Source organism: Mustela nivalis, assembly GCF_964662115.1.
Source record: "Mustela nivalis genome assembly, chromosome: 6".
Classification (NCBI taxonomy): Eukaryota; Metazoa; Chordata; class Mammalia; order Carnivora; family Mustelidae; genus Mustela; species Mustela nivalis.
Window position 1 is genome coordinate 18,106,120 of NC_139025.1, and position 20,088 is coordinate 18,126,207.

The following is a 20,088-nucleotide window of genomic DNA, read 5'->3' on the forward strand; positions in this document are numbered from 1 at the left end:
AAATGCCTCAGAGTTCATTACACAATTTTTAAAATGAAAAATACAATGCCTTCTAGTAAACCAGATTATGCAAAATAATCTTTTCCTTCCTGTCTCTATGCTCACCCAAGATGCCTTTGAGGCCAAGGGCGGGGAAACCAGTCTTCTGTTCCCACTGGCTCTCAGAAACTCACTACTTTTGGGAAACCGCGGGTGCAAGTCAAACCCGGAAGAAGACTGGCAAACAGGCAGCACCACTGCGCGTCCTTTCACACAAGAGGGTGTTCTGTATGTCAGATCAGCACGTCGTTTAGGACGAAGCTCAAATAAGAAAACAACAAACAATGAACAGAACCAGCCTTTAGTTGCTCAGAATCGCTCACTGAGCAGCTGAAGTGTGAAGCCCGCTGGCAGTGTGAGCCAAAGCCACAAACAAATCCAGATCTCCACATCCTGGTTCGGGATGCTTATCTGCTCCCTGTGAGTCACCAAATGTGGTAGCCAGAAGCACCTGCACCCTTAGCTGCTCAATCCAAAGGGCCTGCTTACCTTCTTCCCCCCGATGTAGCCTCCAGAAGCCCCAAAGCTCTTCGTGAACGTCCCCATCATAACATCCACATCCTGAGGATCCAGGCCAAAGTAATCCACCACGCCTCGGCCTGTAGGGCCCAGGGCCCCAATGCTGTGAGCTTCATCCAGGTACAAGTATGCCTTGTATTTCTTCTTAAGAGCAATCACTTCAGGAAGGCGAACAATAGATCCCTCCATGCTGGCAAAATGGATACAAAACACACACATTGAGTCTTTTTAACTCAAAATTAGGAGTTGGCCACCTTACTATTACTATTCCTTTTTCCAACTTTTTTGTTGCTTTTTTAAATGGTTTGACAACTCTGCCCGTGATTTTAAACTGGCAAAGTCAGATGATGCCACAGCTAGGCAGATGTCTAGGGGAAAGGAAACTGGATCTTTTCAAACAAGCACCAGAACAGAATTGATCTTCATTCGCCACAGATGGATAAAGGTCACAGAAGAGTCTTCTAACACGTGCAATTACAGGCAACATTAGATTTTGTATTACACTGCAGATGAAATTAAAATGGCAGAATAAGAAAATAAAAAAGATAGGACATAAGAGAGTAAGTGCAAGGGCTGCAAATAAACCAGAATAAAATCTTTCTTAAAATGACATCATGTAGAATTGGTTTTGACACATTAGAAAACATATTCCAGTTCTTGCCCATACGTACACAAACAGGAGAAAAATAAAGGATGCGAAAAAGAAAGGGGATTTGAAGACCATCAGCATGATGGAAAAAATAAGGAAAAACCAGACAAAAAGACTTCGGTGCTAGTGCTAACTCTGCTTCCAGGTATCTTACTATCAAATCATCAACACTGCCTCCTTAGTGTCCAGAGCGGTCCTGATTCTAGTTCCCTTTTGCTTAAAATATTCTACAACTTCCTGGAGCCAAATCAGAAAGATAAGAATAAGAAAGCAGGATTACCTATATATTCCCTCCACAAGGATTAGAATTTTCTTCCAGGGCCTTCGTGTCCGAGGCTGACCATAAACAATGGCATCTTTCAACAGCTTCTCTAGGCTTTGCATATCTGTAGCACACAAAACAGAATTTCAGCACAAAGTACCTTCCTCTTTCTGAACTTTATTTCAGAAATGCAAATACACATTTCTTATTCAGGAAGTGTGTCTCAGACAGCGAATGACATTAACATAACCAGAACTGAGCAGAAAAAGATAAGGCAAAATGGGTGATCTCCTGCTAGCCTGAATGACAATCTCATCTAAAAGGTAATAAATGTTCACAACCACAGAAATTCCACTAAATGACTGTGGCACAGGCGGTTCCGTTGGGTAGCATGCCTGTGAAATGACCGATGTTTCGTGTTAAACATCTGGCTGTTCACTTTTCGTTTTTTTGTATTTGTGGAATCAACTGTATCTTTAATCCTAGTGACTCATTCAGAAATACATGCATAAAGAAGACTGACCAAGAGTGCAAATAAACAAATGCACACACCTCCTAAAAGGCAAATACGGGGGAAAATTCAAAGTAAACGCCCTGCTTCCTTTTACCTAGGATACACTCAATAAACACTTGTCAAACAGCTTTCTCTTAGCAATGGGCTCAAAATACATCAGTCTGGGCATGCATGAGATTACGTGCTAAGAACACTGGCCATCAGTTGAGACTGTTCCATGTCTGACTTGATCAGCTCTCCTGGTCCTAAGGACGGTTACCAAGCCCAGAAAACAACCTGTCTTGTGCTACAACTGAGGATCGTAATTCTCCTGTTACTGATAAAGGCTGTGAAGACCACTGCCACCACTACAGAAGGCTTCACACTGAAAATGTCTGCCCTGAAATAATGGCCTTAAGGACCTCTGCCCCCAAATCTATGCAATATTAAGTCTGGGGTACATTTAACAGAGGTGGGAGGCACCCCATCATAAAATGTGATTTTATATTCTCTACTGCTCAGGACTGAAAGAGGGGGTTACAAAGTTATCTAATTTTGCCCTTCCCATGAAAGGACTTTGGTTAGAAACAGAAGTAAGTCAATAAAAACACATACCACAAGTAAGATGGCCAAAGGTTGTGACTGTACTTATACCTTCAGTTACTCATAACAACACAATACGCTACCTAACCCAGAGACGGGATGCTACCCCAGAAAATACTGTGAAGCTGCTATGTCTGCTGCAGACACCAATGTGTGGCGACCAGCAGGAGACAAATAAAAATGCACTCATTGTTTTAGTTTCCTCTGTTTATAGACAGAAAGGAAGAGAAAAATACTGACTCAAAATTTTAGATGAAAGGAAGTACCTATAGGAGAATGCTTGACTGTATCACCTACTTAGGAAAAAGATTCAATTATCTCTCTTGTATTATGCTCCCTAAATTCCATGCAAATTGAAGACTTAAATAAAAAAATATATCACAAAAAAACCACAAAAAGAAAATATAGAAGAGGGGCGCCTGGGTGGCTCAGTGGGTTAAGCCTCTGCCTTCAGCTCAGGTCGTGGTCTCAGGGTCCTGGGATCGGGCCTCGCATCAGGCTCTTTGCTCGGCGGTGAGCCTGCTTCCCCCTCTCTCTGCCTGCATCTCTGCCTAGTTGTGATCTCTGTCAAATGAATAAATAAAATCTTAAAAAAAAAAAAAAGAAAATATAGAAGAATAACTTTATGATCTTAAAACAGGGAAGGCATTATGCAAACTCTAAAACTTATAAGACAATAAATGTGCCAAAATCAACATTTATTTTTTTTAAATATTTTATTTATTTATATGACAGAGAGAAATCACAAGTAGGCAGAGAGGCAGGCAGAAAGAGAGAGGGAGAAGCAGGCTTCCTGCTGAGCAGAGAGCCCGATGTGGGGCTCGATCCCAGGACCCTGGGATCATGACCTGAGCTGAAGGCAGGGGCTTAACCCACTGAACCACCCAGGCACCCAACATCAACATTTTAATAAATCTACCAGCAATACACTAAAAACAAAGTTAAAAATGGAACAAAAAATACTGCAACACAGAAGAAAGAATAATTAATATAAAGGGCCCTTATACTCAGTGGAAAACAGAAACAATTTGAAAATGGCCAATTCACAAAGAAATACAAACACAATTAACTATTTAAAAAAACTGTTTAGCATCTAATAATTAAAGAAATAGAAATTAACATGTTATTGACTGATTCCATTAGAAAATATTTTAATTATGGACACTGGGGAGGATATGTGCTATGGTGAGTGCTGTGAAATGTGTAAGCCTGATGATTCACAGACCTGTACCCCTGGGGCAAAACATACATGATATGTTAATAAAAATAATTAAAAAAAATATTTTAAGTGATTCATAATGTCCTATGTCGGCCTGTGAGTACAGTCACTGTCATGTTGTTAAGTAATAAAAATTTGCATCATACTTAGAGGCAATTTGGAAAAGTCTAAAAATTTTATAACCTTTTAACCAGGCATCCTAAGACTACTAGGAATTTATGTTAAACCATTAATCCGATCACTGAGCAAAAATGTGAGTAGGTAGTACTGTTTTTAGTAGAAAAATTGAGAAATGATCTTGATGTCCAAACTGAGGGACGGACTGAACGCGGGCACCTCCGCCTGCCACACCCTCTGGCATTAGGGGAGGAGGAGAGTCCCATGGAGTCAAATGAGGTTCATGATGTGCAGTAAGCAAGGAGGTTACACAATTGTGTCTAATAATGCCATGGACTTCATAAAACAAAATACTGCTTGTATCATCCTCATTATAAAACATCTTAGATAAGACAAAGACAGAAGGAAGAAAGTTATTAGCATGCATAAGCCTTCCATCCAGAGTACAGATCTCACACTTGGGTATTTATTCTTCCAGACTTTTGTCTGTATGTGTACACATTTTGCCAAAAAAAAAAAAATGGTATTAGGCGTACAGTTTTGGTAATCTTTCCTTCCTACACGTGCGTATTTTAACTACAAAAGTTACTTTTGTATTGTTAATCGTTATTTTGCTAATACACCAGACACTTCCGCTTAGGGAGAACGTTCTGGCAGTGCCATCTTCCTCCGTGCCTCTACAGCATCTGCTCACATCTATAGTCCAGTATCTGTTCTGTATCAGTGGTATTCCACTAGTGGTTCCTCTATAGTCTCTTCATTGACCAGTTGGAGATCCTTAAGACAAGACCCTGCTTTTTATTCATCTCAGTAGCCCTGGTGTTACAGAAAGATACACCATAGGCATCTAGTAAACTCACACGGAACGAGTGACTTGTAAACAAGGAAGATGAAAGAGTTGAAAATTAAGTAAAAGGAAAATGTGGTACTTTGTACTAAAAGGCTTCCTTCAGCCTCTATTTCTAATGAGGAAGAGGGTAACTTTTAAAGGACTGGACCAGAAGGACATTTTAAATGTTGTTACATGCTTCATTTGTATCTCCCATTATTAATGTAACTAATGTTACCACTGCCCTTAACACAGAGAATATGAAACACTAAGGCCTGCAGTGAAGTCATCAAACTCACTGTTGTGTTTGAAGATTCGAATGGTTGCTCCTGAGAGTCTGGCTCCTAGAACCAGCGATGCGTGGTTCAGCTCATCACTCAGAATCAGGCAACCCTGCAAAACCACCAGCACAGAAAGGTCAGAAGCTAGGGGGAAAGCCTTACTTACACAAATGACAAAATGCTAAAATCATTAATATGCTATTTTATCAAGGAAAGCTTATACAACAGCAAAATTATCAATTTCAAGAAGAAAGGTATACATATTATTGTTTTGCAAAATTAACTTGGAAGCAGATAAAAAATTCTAGCCTTTTAATTTCTTCAGTCCCGTGACAGACTTAAATATTCAGATATGCAGAAAGAGGCTTTTATTTATACCTAAAATCTGATGTATCAGATAGTATTCGTAGGGTGTCAGTTTTCCTGGTTTGACGGTATTCCGTATGAGTTTGGGTATGATGTACTACTACTCATGGGAAAAGATGGGGGACAAGGGCGCTGAGGGAGTAGAGCATTCTTCCTCTCACTCCTAATAATACCTTCCAATTCAATAAGGATTCCACTTACTAATACTCTCCCCACTGACATGAAGTGTAGGCCTCAATTTTGCCTTTAAAATCCCTCAATAAGCTCTACTTTAATATATCTACATGAGTTTCTCCTAAGGCAACAAGAAAAGGCTGAGGGATTTTATTTCATCCCAGGTTCCTACTCTTCCACAGATCAGGCCCTTCAAACCATTATGATGTGAACTCAGCAACAGGTTTTTCTGTCAACAGTATCCTCAAAATACCCAATTAGATTTTAAGACTAAGTTGCAAAAAGTTGTTCTCAGGAGAACAAAAGAAAGAAGGCAGATAAACACACACACACACACACACACACACACACACACTGATTTTAACAAAATAGTCTTAGAGGAATACTTAAATTTTAATAGCAGATGTCTAATTTTTACTGTGAGCCAAGTTTTTATTATATTATTAATTAAAGATTTTATTTATTTATTTGACAAAGAGAGACAGTGAGAGAGGGAACATAAGCAGGGGGAGTGGGAGAAGGAGTAGCAGGCTCCTTGTTAAAAATGTGCGCATTAAAAAGAAGTAGAGTTGGAGGTAGCAGTAAGGGCTGATGGGTTTTAAAATGTATACGTAATGTATACACACGCACGCAGTGTATGCATGAGTTAAGCATATATGCAGATATTTTTCTAGCTCTTTGCACTGAGGGACAAGAAGCAGTGACACCCAAGTGGCCATAAACACAACAGACCTTGATTTCTAAATACCATCCTCCAGTAAAAACAAAAACAAAAACAAAAACACCAGGGCTGAAAGAACTGGTTGATCCCCAAACTAAAATAGGTTTTGAAGAAAGAAAAAAAGAAGGAAAAAAAAAAAAGCCCAGAACCTCTTGTCCTGCTACAAATTAAGAAAGTGCTCTTGGGGGCAGGGTGGGGTGGTGGGGTGGCAGTAGGATAAGCACACAGTCAAATGGCACAGGAGCCCCGTGAAAGATCTCCCAAAGGCCAAAACTGGAACAACTTCAGCAACAAAATAAAGGGCAACCATGTTGGACCCAAATAATAAAATATGCATGAATCTCTACTAATATAAATGAATAGGGGAGAAGCAACAATTCTGCCTTCGGAAGAGTCAAGATAATGAAAGACAAGGAAAGACAGGAACTGTCACACACTAGACACGGAGGAGATCCCATGAACATCAACAGAAAATGGTATTGGTAGAAAAACCTGGTGAAATTGAAATAAGTTCTGTACTTCAGTTAATTGTATTATATCAAGCTTAGTTTTTGGGTTTGATAAATTCTACTGCTGTATAAGATATTAACATAAAAGGAAACTTACAGAAGGGTATACATGAACTCTGTATTCTTTTACAACTCTTCTGTAATGCAAAGTTAATCTTTGAAAAAAGTTTAAAATGGGAAAAAAAAGGCGAGGAGGGTGCAGAAAACAAAGAGATACTGAATTTCTCTTCTGCAAATCTCCAAACCCTTTACTTAACCACTCCTGGCATTCCATTATACCTTAAAAGGATGCCCCTCCTACACCTGGGTGGCTCAGTTGGTTAAGCGGCTGCCTTCGGCTCAGGTCATGGTCCCAGCGTCCTGGGATGAGTCCCACATCGGGCTCCTTGCTCCGCAGGGAGCCTGCTTCTCCCTCTGACTCTGCCTGCCACTCTGTCTGCCTGTGCTTCCTGTCTCTCTCTCTGACAAATAAATAAATAAATAAATAAATCTTAAAAAAAAAAAAAAAAAGAAGAGTTTAAAAAAAGGATGCCCCTCCTTCCTCTCCATACAATTTTATTTTCTTCTCTTTCCTGCTCATTTTTTTTCTGACAAAATCTGCAATATAACTTGCTATGTGCCTCCTTTTAGACAGCCTTATTCACCATTTCAATGTATCAATCTACTATGAGGCTCTATTATATCCCTAGTTCAAAAATAAAATAAAAATTAAATGTCAGCAGTTAAATGCTAAGTGCTTAATATGTTCCGGGCATTAGGTTAAGGGTTTTAAAGGCATTATTACTTTTAATCCCCATTTTAAAAAAATCTATGAAGCAGGTACTATTATTATCCCCACATTACATAAGAGGAAACTCCCTTTTAGAGGAGTTACAGATATTGCTCAAGGTCACAAGCCTAATGAGTGACTCATTAGAAAGCTTCTGCTTCCAGAACACATGCTCTTAATCTATAATATACTGTCTCCGCCTGCCTTTAAGCTGAAAAATCAACCACCTCACATAGAAACTTAGTATTAGATTCAAAGAAATATTAAAACTGGATTAGTTCCTGCCTTTAATGGATTAAATGATACTTAGTAACATTTAACTGTAATGTTTGATTTGAAAGATAAATCTTTAAGGTAGTATCTTCCAAGTCTGTATATAAGATCTCTAATTCTATGTGATTAGTTTCTTTCTTTCTTTCTTTTTTTTTTAAGATTTTATTTATTTATTTGACAGAGATTACAAGTAGACGGAGAGGCAGGCAGAGAGAGAGAGAGGGAAGCAGGCTCCCCGCCGAGCAGAGAGCCTGACGCGGGACTCGATCCCAGGACCCTGAGACCACGACCTGAGCCGAAGGCAGCGGCTTAACCCACTGAGCCACCCAGACGCCCCTATGTGATTAGTTTCTGAACATCCAGGAAAGAGCAGGATGAGATCATTTAACCCTCTAGTGTGAAAAATTCTGAGAAATTCCAAATAAGAATCTCAAGATTTATACCACTCAAACGCAGGACAGGAAAGTATTATAATCAATGTGAATTCAAAGAACCATATATGTATGTCTTTCGAGGTATCTGTCCATTGTATCTAAATTGTTGAATTTACCAACATAAAGCTGTTCTTAATATATCCTTGTTATCCTTTTACTGTCTATCGGATGTGTAGAATGATGGACTCTTTCTCATTTCTGCTACTGGTAATTTGTATCTTCTCTATTTTTTACCCTTACCAGTCTGGCTAGAGATTTATCAATTTTATGCATTTTCTCAAAGAACCACCTTTGGGGGGCACCTGGGTGGCTTAGTTGGTTAGTTGGTTTGCCTTTGGCTCGGGTTATGATCTCAGGGTCATGGAATCGAGCCCTGGGACTGGCTCCCTGCTCAGGAGGGAGCCTGTTTCTCCCTCTCTGTCTCTCAAATAAATAAATAAAATCTTAAAAAAAAAAAAAAAAAAAAAAAAAGGAACCACCTTTGCTTTCACTCATTTTTCCTAATTCATTGATTTCTGGATTTGGTTTTATCCTTACTCTATTTGAAATCTTTGGGTTTAATCTGCTGGTTTTTTTTTTTTTAAAGATTTTATTTATTTATTTGACAGACAGAGATCATAAATAGGCAGAGAGGCAGGCAGAGAGAGAGGAGGAAGCAGGCTCCCTGCTGAGCAGAGAGCCCGATGCGGGGCTCGATCCCAGGACCCTGAGATCATGACCCGAGCCGAAGGCAGAGGCTTTAACCCACTGAGCCACCCAGGTGCCCCCTGCTGTTCTTTTTTAAAGTCCATATGTAGATGGCAGATTCAAAACTTTTCTTCTTTTCTTATTATAAGCCCTTAAAGCTATATATTCCATTTGAGTATTGTTTTAGCTTCATCTCACATACTGTAACATGCTACATTTCTATTTAGCTCAAAGTATTTTCTATTTTTCCTTTCTTCTTTGACTTATGGATTATTTGGAAGTATGTTGTTTAATTTTCAAATATTTGAGGATTTTCAGATATCTTTGTGTTACTGATTTCTAATTTAATTCCATTATGATCAGAGAACACACTATGAACAATTTAAATTTTTAAAAATTTGGGGCGCCTGGGTGGCTCAGTGGGTTAAAGCCTCTGCCTTCAGCTCAGGTCAGGATCCCAGGGTCATGGGATCGAGTCCCGCATCAGGCTCTCTGCTCAGCTGGGAGCCTGCTTCCCTTCCTTTCTCTGCCTGCCTCTCTGCCTGCTTGTGATCTGTCTGTCAAATAAATAAATAAAATCTTTTAATAAAAAAATTTTTTTTTTAATTTGTTAAGGCTTTTTTAATGGTCCAGAAAATGGTATATCTTGGTAAATGTTTTGCTGTTGTTAGGTGAAGTGTTTCATAAATGTCAATTAAGTCAAGTTGGTTGATAGTGTTTTTCAAGTGTTCCATAACCTTACTGAATTTCTGTCTAGTTCTTCTATCAATTATTCAGAGAGTGGAATGGAGAACTGTAATAAAAATTATGTATTTTGTCCATTTCTCCTTTCAATTTCTTCCAATTTTTCCTTCATGTACTTTGAAGCTCTATTGTAGCTCTATTATTAGGTACCTAATTTAATTAGGTACATAACAATTTAAAATTGTTATGTCTTGGGGTACCTGGGTGGCTCAGTGGGTTCAAGCCTCTGCCTTCGGCTCAGGTCATGATCCCAGAGTCCTGGGATCAAGCCCCGCATCAGGCTCTCTGCTCGGCGGGGAGCCTGCTTCCCCTACCCCCCGCCTGCCTCTCTGCCTACTTGTGATCTCTCTCTGTCAAATAAACAAATACAATCTTTAAAAAATAAAAATAAATAAATAATAAATAAAATCACTATGTCTTTTAGGGGCGCCTGGGAGGCTCAGTCAGTTAAGCATCCAACTCTTGATTTCAGCTCAGGTCTGGTCTCAGGGTCATGGCACTAAGCCCCATGTTGGGTTCCGCACTGGGTGTAAAGTCTGCTTGAGATTCTCTCTCTTTCTCTCTGCCCCTCCTGACCCCCCAATTTGTGCACTTATGTGTGTGTGCCCACACTTTCTCTAAAAAAATAAAAAATAAAACAAAAACCTTCAGGGCCCTTTCAAGCTGAGAGTGCCAACCCTCTAAAATATGACTTACAAAATCTCTTATCTCTTCTCTCCTTAACTACCCCCTTACAAACTCTACCCACACACAAACTTTTATTACTATTATTACTATTATTTTTAATCTTCATTATTATTTACTTATATTATTACTTTTAACCTGTATCATTGCATGTATTTTACATATATACACATATTTTGCCCATGTATCTCTGAGCAACATGCATTATGATAAGAACAAGTATTAGGGTACCCATGTATTTTCATATGTTAAGTAACCTTCCAATTTAAACATTCTTTCTTTTAAAATTTTAGCCTTTTATGAAATTTTTTATTTCTTAGAATCCCTTTCAAAACTGTATGAAATGAAGAAGGCAAGAGTCATCTAATGGAAGAGAAAGAATCATGGGTTCTAGCAAGAAAGCTTCAACTGATAAAGTCTCCTTGGGATTTACTTATCGAAAATTAGTGACAGAAATATCTTTGGGTAGACCACGTGTAGTCTGAAGTTTACAATATCCTTGGGCTTGCTGTGTATGCTTTACAAAACAAAACAAAATATGCAAGAGCATTTTCATAAACGACAGTCTAAGTCTTACTTTGCCAACAAGAGCAGGAATGTTCATTGAATTTGTCGCGAATCCCATGCCATATGCCATAGCCGCTTCTACTCCCAAGAAACTCGCCACAAGCTTTTCTAGCTCTTCATGCTTGTCCAGGTTTCCTGCACGGAAAAGTTAATGAAGTTAATACCACTAAATCCCAAATTTAAGAACCACTCATTACTTTATAAAAAGAAATCATAAGCTACATGGGATGACCTTTTCAGACTAAGCTCCATGGGAGAGTATTATGAAGAGAAAGGGCTGATCAAGGACACCGTAGTTGAACACATTCAGAGTCGCCACCTGGGAGGGAATTCCTGTAAAGAAAAAGTTGCCAACAATTTCTCCCATCCCTTCTGACACATGCCAGTTCCAATCTAAGCCTTAAGAGCCTTGCAACATCTGCTTTTGTACTTTTAGAGTCAGCTACCATGTAAAATAGTCTAACTAGATGTTGTAAAGAGAGGCCACATGGAGAGAGAGAGGCTCTGGAGGACAAGAGACTATATGGAAGTGGAATGCAGGGCTCAGTGAGGCCTCACCTCATCCCACTACATGGCTGAGGTGCCAAACATGTAAGTGAAGCTGTCCTGGATCCTCTGTCTTTGTCCAGAATGCCCCGCCCATACCACATGGAGTCAAGATAAATGCCAAGCCCTCCCCAAATTGCGGCATCACAAGCAAATAAATGTTTTCTGTTTTAAGTCACTAAGTTTTAGAACGATTTGTTATGTAGCAAAAGACAAATTAAAAAGCAACCCCCCTCACTTTGTACTGTGATTTTATATTAATACTCAAATCCTTAAGGACCAAACAAGACTGATCAATGATACTGGCTAAATTCAGAAAAGAGGATGAGAAAAAAGACTGCTGAACTAGGATGCTGCATGTTCTCAAAGCTTTAATCAAGTCATTTAACCTCTCTGGGCTTCAGTTTCTGCTAAATACCAGTAATAATATTTGCTCTGTCTACCCCATGATACTGTTGTGAGGATCAAGAGAGAGAATAGGTTCAAGCAATTTATAAAGTATAAAGTGCCATAAAGATGTAAGGTTTGACTACTATATGTCATCATGGCACCATGCTCCTTGGCCACATCATTAAGGACCCTGAGTGGAAATGACCCAGCTACATTTGCCAGTCTTTGGACCCACAAGAAATAATGAGGAATTATTGTTTTAAATAATTCTGGGGTGATTCCCGGTAACAAATATCCTGGAAGTTGCCTTATAATTTCTGTAGTTTTTAGTTCTCTCAAACAAAATCGAAGAATCTGAAATCTTCCTATGAACAAAAATTAATTCTCTTTAGGGGCTCCTGGGTAGCTCAGTTGGTTAAACGCCTGCCTTTGGCTCAGGTCATGATCCTGGGGTCCTAGGTTCGAGCCCCGCATCTGGCTCCTTGCTCAGCCTGCTTCTCTCTCTGCATTCGCACTATCTCAAATAAATGAATAAAATCTTAAAAAAAATTAACTATCTTTACATAAATCTGTTCACCTTTACATTTTATAGATTTACACTAGTAATAAAAACAGTTAACATTTACTGAGTGTTTACCATGTCACAAGCACTTTACATGAATTAGCTGATTTAATTCTTCAAACAGTCCTATAAGATAGGAATTATTATCAGTCTCCAATTACTGGTATGGAAACACATTAACCTTCATATATCCATGAAGTCAGTACTAGTAAGTGGCACCCTTAACCACTATAATTTGTAAAAGTCAACATTAAAGTTATAAATGAATCAAATGTTTATGGAATCTTTCTAGACCCACTTTATTATACAATGGAAAAGGTAAATATGTCTCAAAATGTGTTGAAAGCTTTAAAATCATCCATTACTTCAAAAACTATATGGCAGGGGCGCCTGGGTGGCTCAGTGGGTTAAGCCGCTGCCTTCGGCTCAGGTCATGATCTCAGGGTCCTGGGATCGAGTCCCATGTCGGGCTCTCTGCTCAGCAGGGAGCCTGCTTCCTTCTCTCTCTCTCTCTCTCTGTGCCTGCCTCTCAGTGTACTTGTAATTTCTCTCTGTCAAATAAATAAATAAAATCTTTAAAAAAAAAAAAAAACAACTATACAGCAAAGTACGTATTTGGATGCTTACTATTCTAACTCCGTACCAGCATTATTCCCTCCTGAGTAGCACAGTGGAGAACATCAGCTGGTCAAACAGAGCCTGCGCTTACCGATTTCCTGCCGAGTGCTACACACTCCGACTCCATACTCCTCTAGGACTTTGGCAGCTGCTTCTTGACATGATCCTGTATTCCGTGCAAAGCCGAGATAGTTGTAGGAACCCATGTTTATAACGCCTTTAATTATATTCCCTGTGTACCTGTATTTCAATAGCATAAAAGTTCATGAAACTCATGAGCAAATCAAACACTTACATGTGATAATAAACATATTGGTAATACAAAAGGAAGCACAATATATAGGAAATGAGATTATTACAGCCTCAGTGACAAGTAGCTCAAACTTACTACCAATTAAGAAAATGAAAACTAAAATACTAATTTTTGCTAATCAATAATGATAAAGATTTAAAGAATGACCATATCCATGTTAGCCAGGATAGTCTCATATACTGTAGATAAGAGTATCAGCCAGTACTTTTTTCTTTTATTAGAAGGCACTTTGGCAGTACTTATCATTTAAAAGACATACACACACCTTAACTCAGCAATTTCCACAAACATATGAAAAAATACATGCATAAAGATCCTTTAAGAGTCACTACACAATGGGGCACCTGGGTGGCTCAGTCAGTTTAGCATTGGACTCCTGAGTTTTGGCTCAGGTCATGACCTCAGGGTGGTGGGACCGAGCCCTGAATTGGGCTCTGTACTCAGCAGGGATTCCGTTTGAGATTCTCTCCTTCTCTCTCTGTGCCTCAACTAAACCCCCCCCCCCGCCCCCACCGAACCTTGCACCCTCTCTCTTAAATAAAGTAAAATCCTTAAAAAAAAAAAGTCACTACACAATTTATCTGTCATGTCCCTTTCCCAGGAACACAGACCAGTGACATCCCACATGTGGAAGCTCCAACAGCCTGGGCCCACAAGTGAGAACAACACGGTTCAGAGGCTCCACCAACCTAAGGCAGACACAGAGTATGAACAAGAAATAAACTGTTCTGTTTGATCTCGGAGGTTTTGAGGTTTTTAACAAAGACTGATGCAGCCCAACATCTATATACTATATACAGCTATACTCTGGGATAATCAGTAGCCACTACTAATAATGAACTTGCTGTGAATACAGATTACGTACATTTTAGCAAGTAAAAAAGCAAGACATAAAATGATTTCTGTAATATGATCCCATTTTTATAAATCAAAAACTACCTATATGTCACTCCACAGATTCACTACATACATGCCCCACAAAAAACATCTGGAGGACTCCTACACAACAAACGGGTAACAGTGGTCACCTCTGGGGAATGAAGACTTGTGGAGAAGTGGGTTTGCAGAATGGAAATGGTTAGTTGTCATGGGGGAACATTTCATTTATCTGTATTATTTGTCTTTAAAAAAAAACAAAAAAACAATGCAACCATGTAATACTTGTGCGATCTAAATTATAAAATTTTACGAATATGAAAAGTTTTCCAAACTATTCAATCTATTTAAGTAAAACCATTTCATATGTCCTTCAATCATTTGAGAACTCAGAATACCCAGAAGTAAATTCAGACACTTAATTCTGGTAAGTGGTGTAATAGGACACCACTGTTTATTATTGTTATTGTTGTTTTTCTTTCTAGTAAGTCAAATTTTGTTTTCAATTATAACCCAACACAGTATCAAATGAAATAGAAAAATGCATTTTAAAAATCCAGATAACAAAAAAAATCTGGTAACAACGAACAATATGCAAGGAAACGAAGTGTGTTGTACTGTACTCTCAGCTTCTACTCGCTTTAACAGATTACTCAATTTGCAACAGGATGCATTCTGATGTGAAGAATTTTTTTTTTTTCTTGCTGTCAAGAAATAATTTCCCAACTGAGACTCACTTGAAGGACCAGTTGTAATCATGAGACTGCCTCTCCATGATGTCCACCCTGGCTCCGGGCACACTGCAGATCGGCCGGTTCCAGTTGTCTCTAATCCTCATGTAGAGGTTCCTTGTATAGAAGTTTTCGAAATCCTGATACAATGACACAAAGTCCTGCCAACAGATGGTGAAATACCATGAATTTAACTGAATCACTTTAGAAAATTTTTACAACCTCCCCTCCCATGTTGCAAGAGTGCTTGAGAATGAGAGGTCAATTACATTGAATTAAGTGATAAGGAAAACATTTGCAAAGGCATCAATTCTTTACGTTTAAACAACTTTAAAACAACTCTGGGAGCATCTGACGGGCTCCATCAGTAAGAACATGCAACTCTTGATCTCAGGATCATGAGTTCAAGCCCCACAATGAGCACAGAGATTACTTAAAAAAAAAAAAAAAAAGTAAAACAACTCTTAATCAGGTGAATGTCACTCAGCTCTGGTGGTTAACCTGTATGACATGGTTGTAAATAACTATCTGACTGCATGAATATAAAGCCAAAGAAATTAACTCAATTAGTAGGCGTCATAAAAATAAAACTTAGTTGTACAATTCTGTCATCTAAATGGTTTTCCTTGCTAATAACCTCAAAAAGACTTCTCTTCTGCCTCCCAAGTCATATATTGGGAAATGCCATTAAAAAAAAAAAACACTGTAATTTTGGGACGCCTGGGTGGCTCAGTTGGTTAAGCAGCTGCCTTCGGCTCAGGTCATGATCCCAGCGTCCTGGGATCGAGTCCCACATCGGGCTCCTTCCTCAGCAGGGAGCCTGCTTCTCCCTCTGCCTCTGTCTGCCATTCTGCCTGCCTGTGCTCGCTCTCTCCCTCTCTCTCTGATAAATAAATAAAATCTTTAAAAAAAAACCACTATAATTTTAGGTTCAAACAAGAAAAGCACTTCTGGAATTAAAATTCCAGCCTCTGCAGATTTTTGAGGATCAAAGTGAAAAACCTCCAAAGAAAAATGATAAACAAGAAACACTTAAAGATAGTTTATATAGAAAGATATCTATCTCAGCTTTCTTTCCCTTGATGGGATTAAAAAAAAAAAAAGATTCTTACGATGAATTCCCATGACCAGGTACTTAAAGCTCTCCCTTCTACTAGGAAATAAGTTACACTAAAAATTAAGTCTATAGGGCGCCTGGGTGGCTCAGTGGTTAAGCCGCTGCCTTCGGCTCAGGTCATGATCTCAGGGTCCTGGGATCAAGTCCCGCATCGGGCTCTCTGCTCAGCAGGGAGCCTGCTTCCTCCTCTCGCTCTCTGCCTACTTGTGATTTCTCTCTGTCAAATAAGTAAATAAATAAATCTTAAAAAAAAAAAATTAAGTCTATAAAAAATAATCTGGGTGGAGCTAAAATGAATGCATAATGTCATGTCCCATGTGGTATGACCACTGCTCAGAACATGATCAGACCACATTAGATCAACTCAACTCCTGAAGATGAGTAAACCAAACAAAAAGAAAACTATACTATAGTTTTACTATAGTTAGCAAACTGCTGGACTTCCAGCCTTGAGTTCTGGACTTACATTAAATAAGCTAATCAGAAACATTCAAGTTTAAGCCTTATTTTGTAACATCAATTGCTAAAGAAGACTCTTCATAAAATTTTATAATCAACAACTTTCTATGACATTGGGCTCTAAAGTAATCAGTAGATAAAATCTTAAATTAAGCTAAGCAGAGTCAGAAAGTACTCTTAGGAATGTACAAGTACCTGATACCATCTCTTTCACAATTGTTTCCAACATTTACATTTCCTTAAGAGAAAATATCCATAAATAACCTATCACAATTGGAAACTTACTACTTAACTGGTATATCCCTTTTGATAGTCTCCTCTTCCAACAAGAATACTGAGTGACTGAAAACTGGAACAAAGACATCCAAATTCTAATTTAGGACTTTTCCTTGGCTACTATTCACACGCATTTATTTCCCAAAGGAAAAAACAAAACGAAACCAAAAAGTTGTTTTCAATCCTTTTCAATTCACACCAAATAGGGTAAACAGTACTAAACACTGTACATTAATGGCAAAAGTATTAACTCAAACACCTGAGAGAAATTCTCCATCACAAATTTTTATTAGCAACAAAGAGCACTATTTTTGTTTTTACTATATAAACATCAGAAAACAGTTAAAAAGTCTGATCCCATCTACCAGAAGGCTTACCAAACCCCAGTATAGAAAGAAGGCTGCAGGCAGCTCTGGGTAACCAGTGACCTAGCGCTGTGTGGCTGGGAGGAGCGAGAGAAAGGCGTTCAGATCTCCGTAACAGAGACTGCCAACATCAGGGAGCTCACTGCTCATTGTTCATCCTTACAATAAGAGAACAACTAAGTCCTTGATTTGGGAACAGACTTGATGGGGAAGTTGCCACAGTGAGGGATGTTAGAGACCAAAGGCAGCTGGGACAGAATGGCAGAAGAGAACACCCGTGCCCAGGGCAGCAGTCTGACTACAGCTGGAGAGTTGACTGGAGACAGCTGAAAGACAGCTACCCAAACTCCCTACAACTTAGTAATGAAGAATGGGAATGGAACACTATTCAGCGTTCTAGTTCTAGGCAACAAGGGTGAGTGCCTATTTCCAAAAATATCTCATACAGGTTAAATATTCAAGGACTAGAGGACTTATCTCTTCATTCATTCATTCAAATACCTTTTACTGAATACTTCTGCCAGACAGTTCTCTCTGCAAACTATGACACCCCCACTACACCTGCCCTCACCCTCCCATCCTGTCCCCCATCCCACTCCCCATCCCCACCACCCCCTTCTTCCTCCTCAGTTCAGTCACTGGGAAATGACTTTAGTCAGGGCCAACCCAATACTTGTTTGCTTGGTCACTGAACAAACATTTATTGAGTTGTCCTTTCCAGGCACTAAGGTAGTAGGCATTAGGGATAAAAATGAGTAAGACACAAACAACCTCCACACTCCCAAGATCTCTTAGTGGAGCAGAGTGGAGTGGCACACAAAGGAAGGTAAAATACAGTGTAACAAGCACTCTAAAGGGACACTTGCCCAGACAAGAGTACTGAACTGGTGAGAGGCAATGATAAGAGTCAAGTGCAAAGAGCCTCCATGCCCTGTTTAAACTTGATGCACTCATACACATGCTTCCTCAAGACCTTTCAGTAAACCCATATACTAGCAGATATCCATGATAAACAGAGAACAGTGTCTCGTCGAGGCTACACTCTGGATTGCTGGATGTGAAGGACCCTGGTAAGTGACTTCTACCAGTAGCCTCAGAGAAAACTTCAAATTCATGGATTTGTTCATTCGGGATCATTGAAGACCTTACCAAAAGTAGTCTGGAGTCATCTTAGTAATTAGCCAATAAATATCTTCTATTGGTTGAAGTTGAGTCTTTTAGAAAACATCCTATACTCTTTTAAATAAATAGGTACCACCTATTCTAGCCCCTGTGCAGGCCGAAAGAGCACAATGGAAAAGGCGGAGTACTAGCACTTCCAGAAGCTGACTTCATCATAACAATTGCCCATGGTTGTTAAGAGCAATTCTGGCCCAACACAGATGTCCAAATATGATGATAACAAAGACGATGCTAATCACAACAGCAGCCAGAGTTCCCATCTGAGTACTTAGGATACTTACGGTACGTCTTCTATTACATACATTTGTTCTTAAATACCCCTGCACCCTCTTAAAAAAGATATTACTCCAATTTCAGAAAGATAAAATGACTTTCCCAATAAGGGAACCAGCCAGAGGCAAAGCTAGGAACTGATTCAGGTCTTTTCACTCCAAAGTCTATGCCCATACATTTCCATGGCACACAATTTTGTCTGAAAGGTTTGTGTGTCGCAGCTTGTTGAGCTGCCTGACTCAATGATGTGCATCCCAATTTGCTTGGCCTAACATCTGATCATAAGAAATTCTACTTCGTCTGAGGGTGCTAAGATGCTTATGTATCTGGCAAAGATAAGGATGCTTCAAAACTCTCAACCACTGAAAGTGGAGACAGGCAATGACATTTCAAAAGTAAAGACCGCTGTTTTCTTAGATCTGAAACTGAGTCATCTGTGTGTTCGTATGTGCATGATTACACATACACACACAACCCTGACTATGAATACTTCAAAAGACTCAACACTTTTCACTGTTATTACCACCACTCCCAATATTATTATCTTAAACATTTACTGAATGTTTAAGAAGTGCAAAGCACACTTCTAGGCAGTGGGTGTACAATAGTAAACAAAAAGACAAAAATAATCTCTGCCCTTGTGGAATTTACATTTTGGTGGAAGAGAAAGATACTAAGCAAGACAAATGTATAAAATATAAAGGATCTTAAACAATGAAAAATGCTAATAGAAATAAAAATCACATAGGAAGGGGGCTATAAAATGCTGGAGCCATGCTAAAACTTGGCGAGGGTGGCCAGAGTAGAATAAAGGAAAAGGAAGTGAAGGAACTTGCCGTTTGACCATCTGGAGGAAGAGCTTGCCTGGCAGGCAGACAGCTGGTGCAACAGCAGTGGGGCAGGAGTGTACCCGACATACCAGGAAACTCCAAAAGGCCAGTGAGGCTGGCGCAGATGAGTGAAAGGCTAAGCAGGAGCTGATGTCCAGGTTGAGTAGTTAGGATTTCCTAATGGGCTACATATGCTGTGTGGCAGAAAGTAGAGTCAAGGCTCTCACTGCGGTTTTCAGCCTCAGCAACGGCAGAAGAGAACCGTCATCCATAGAGATGAGGAATAGAGCCAGCTGGTCGGAGGGATGTCAGCTCAGTTTTAGATATGTAAAGTCTGATATGGCTGTGTGGGGATGTCAGATGGGCAGCTAGATACCCAGGTGTAGAGTTCAATGAGGAAGTCAGTGCCAGAGATACAAACATGGAAGTTATGAGCATACAGAGGTACCCAAAGCCATGATGATGGATGAAATCACCAAGGAGTGTATGCAGATGAGATGAAGACCAATGATGAGGCCACTGCCATACCCATTTCAACATTCAGAACTTGGGCTGATGAGAAGGATCTAGCAAGAGAGAATGAGAGTGGCAGGAGAAAAATCAGGCAAGTA

At 39.4% G+C, this 20,088-nt stretch overlaps 1 protein-coding gene across 1 annotated transcript in view; it reads right to left on the reverse strand.

Moving 5' to 3' along the window:
• The window catches only part of SPTLC2 (serine palmitoyltransferase long chain base subunit 2), a 114,425-nt gene that overhangs the window by 58,791 nt on the left and 35,546 nt on the right, over positions 1-20,088 (reverse strand). The window contains exons 3-8 of the mRNA XM_082733672.1: positions 14,982-15,136; positions 13,147-13,295; positions 10,950-11,074; positions 5,030-5,123; positions 1,488-1,593; positions 529-748 (exon numbers count right to left, since the gene is read on the reverse strand). Coding sequence (XP_082589798.1) covers positions 529-748; positions 1,488-1,593; positions 5,030-5,123; positions 10,950-11,074; positions 13,147-13,295; positions 14,982-15,136 — 849 coding nt within the window. The remainder of the gene's footprint in view (positions 1-528; positions 749-1,487; positions 1,594-5,029; positions 5,124-10,949; positions 11,075-13,146; positions 13,296-14,981; positions 15,137-20,088) is intronic.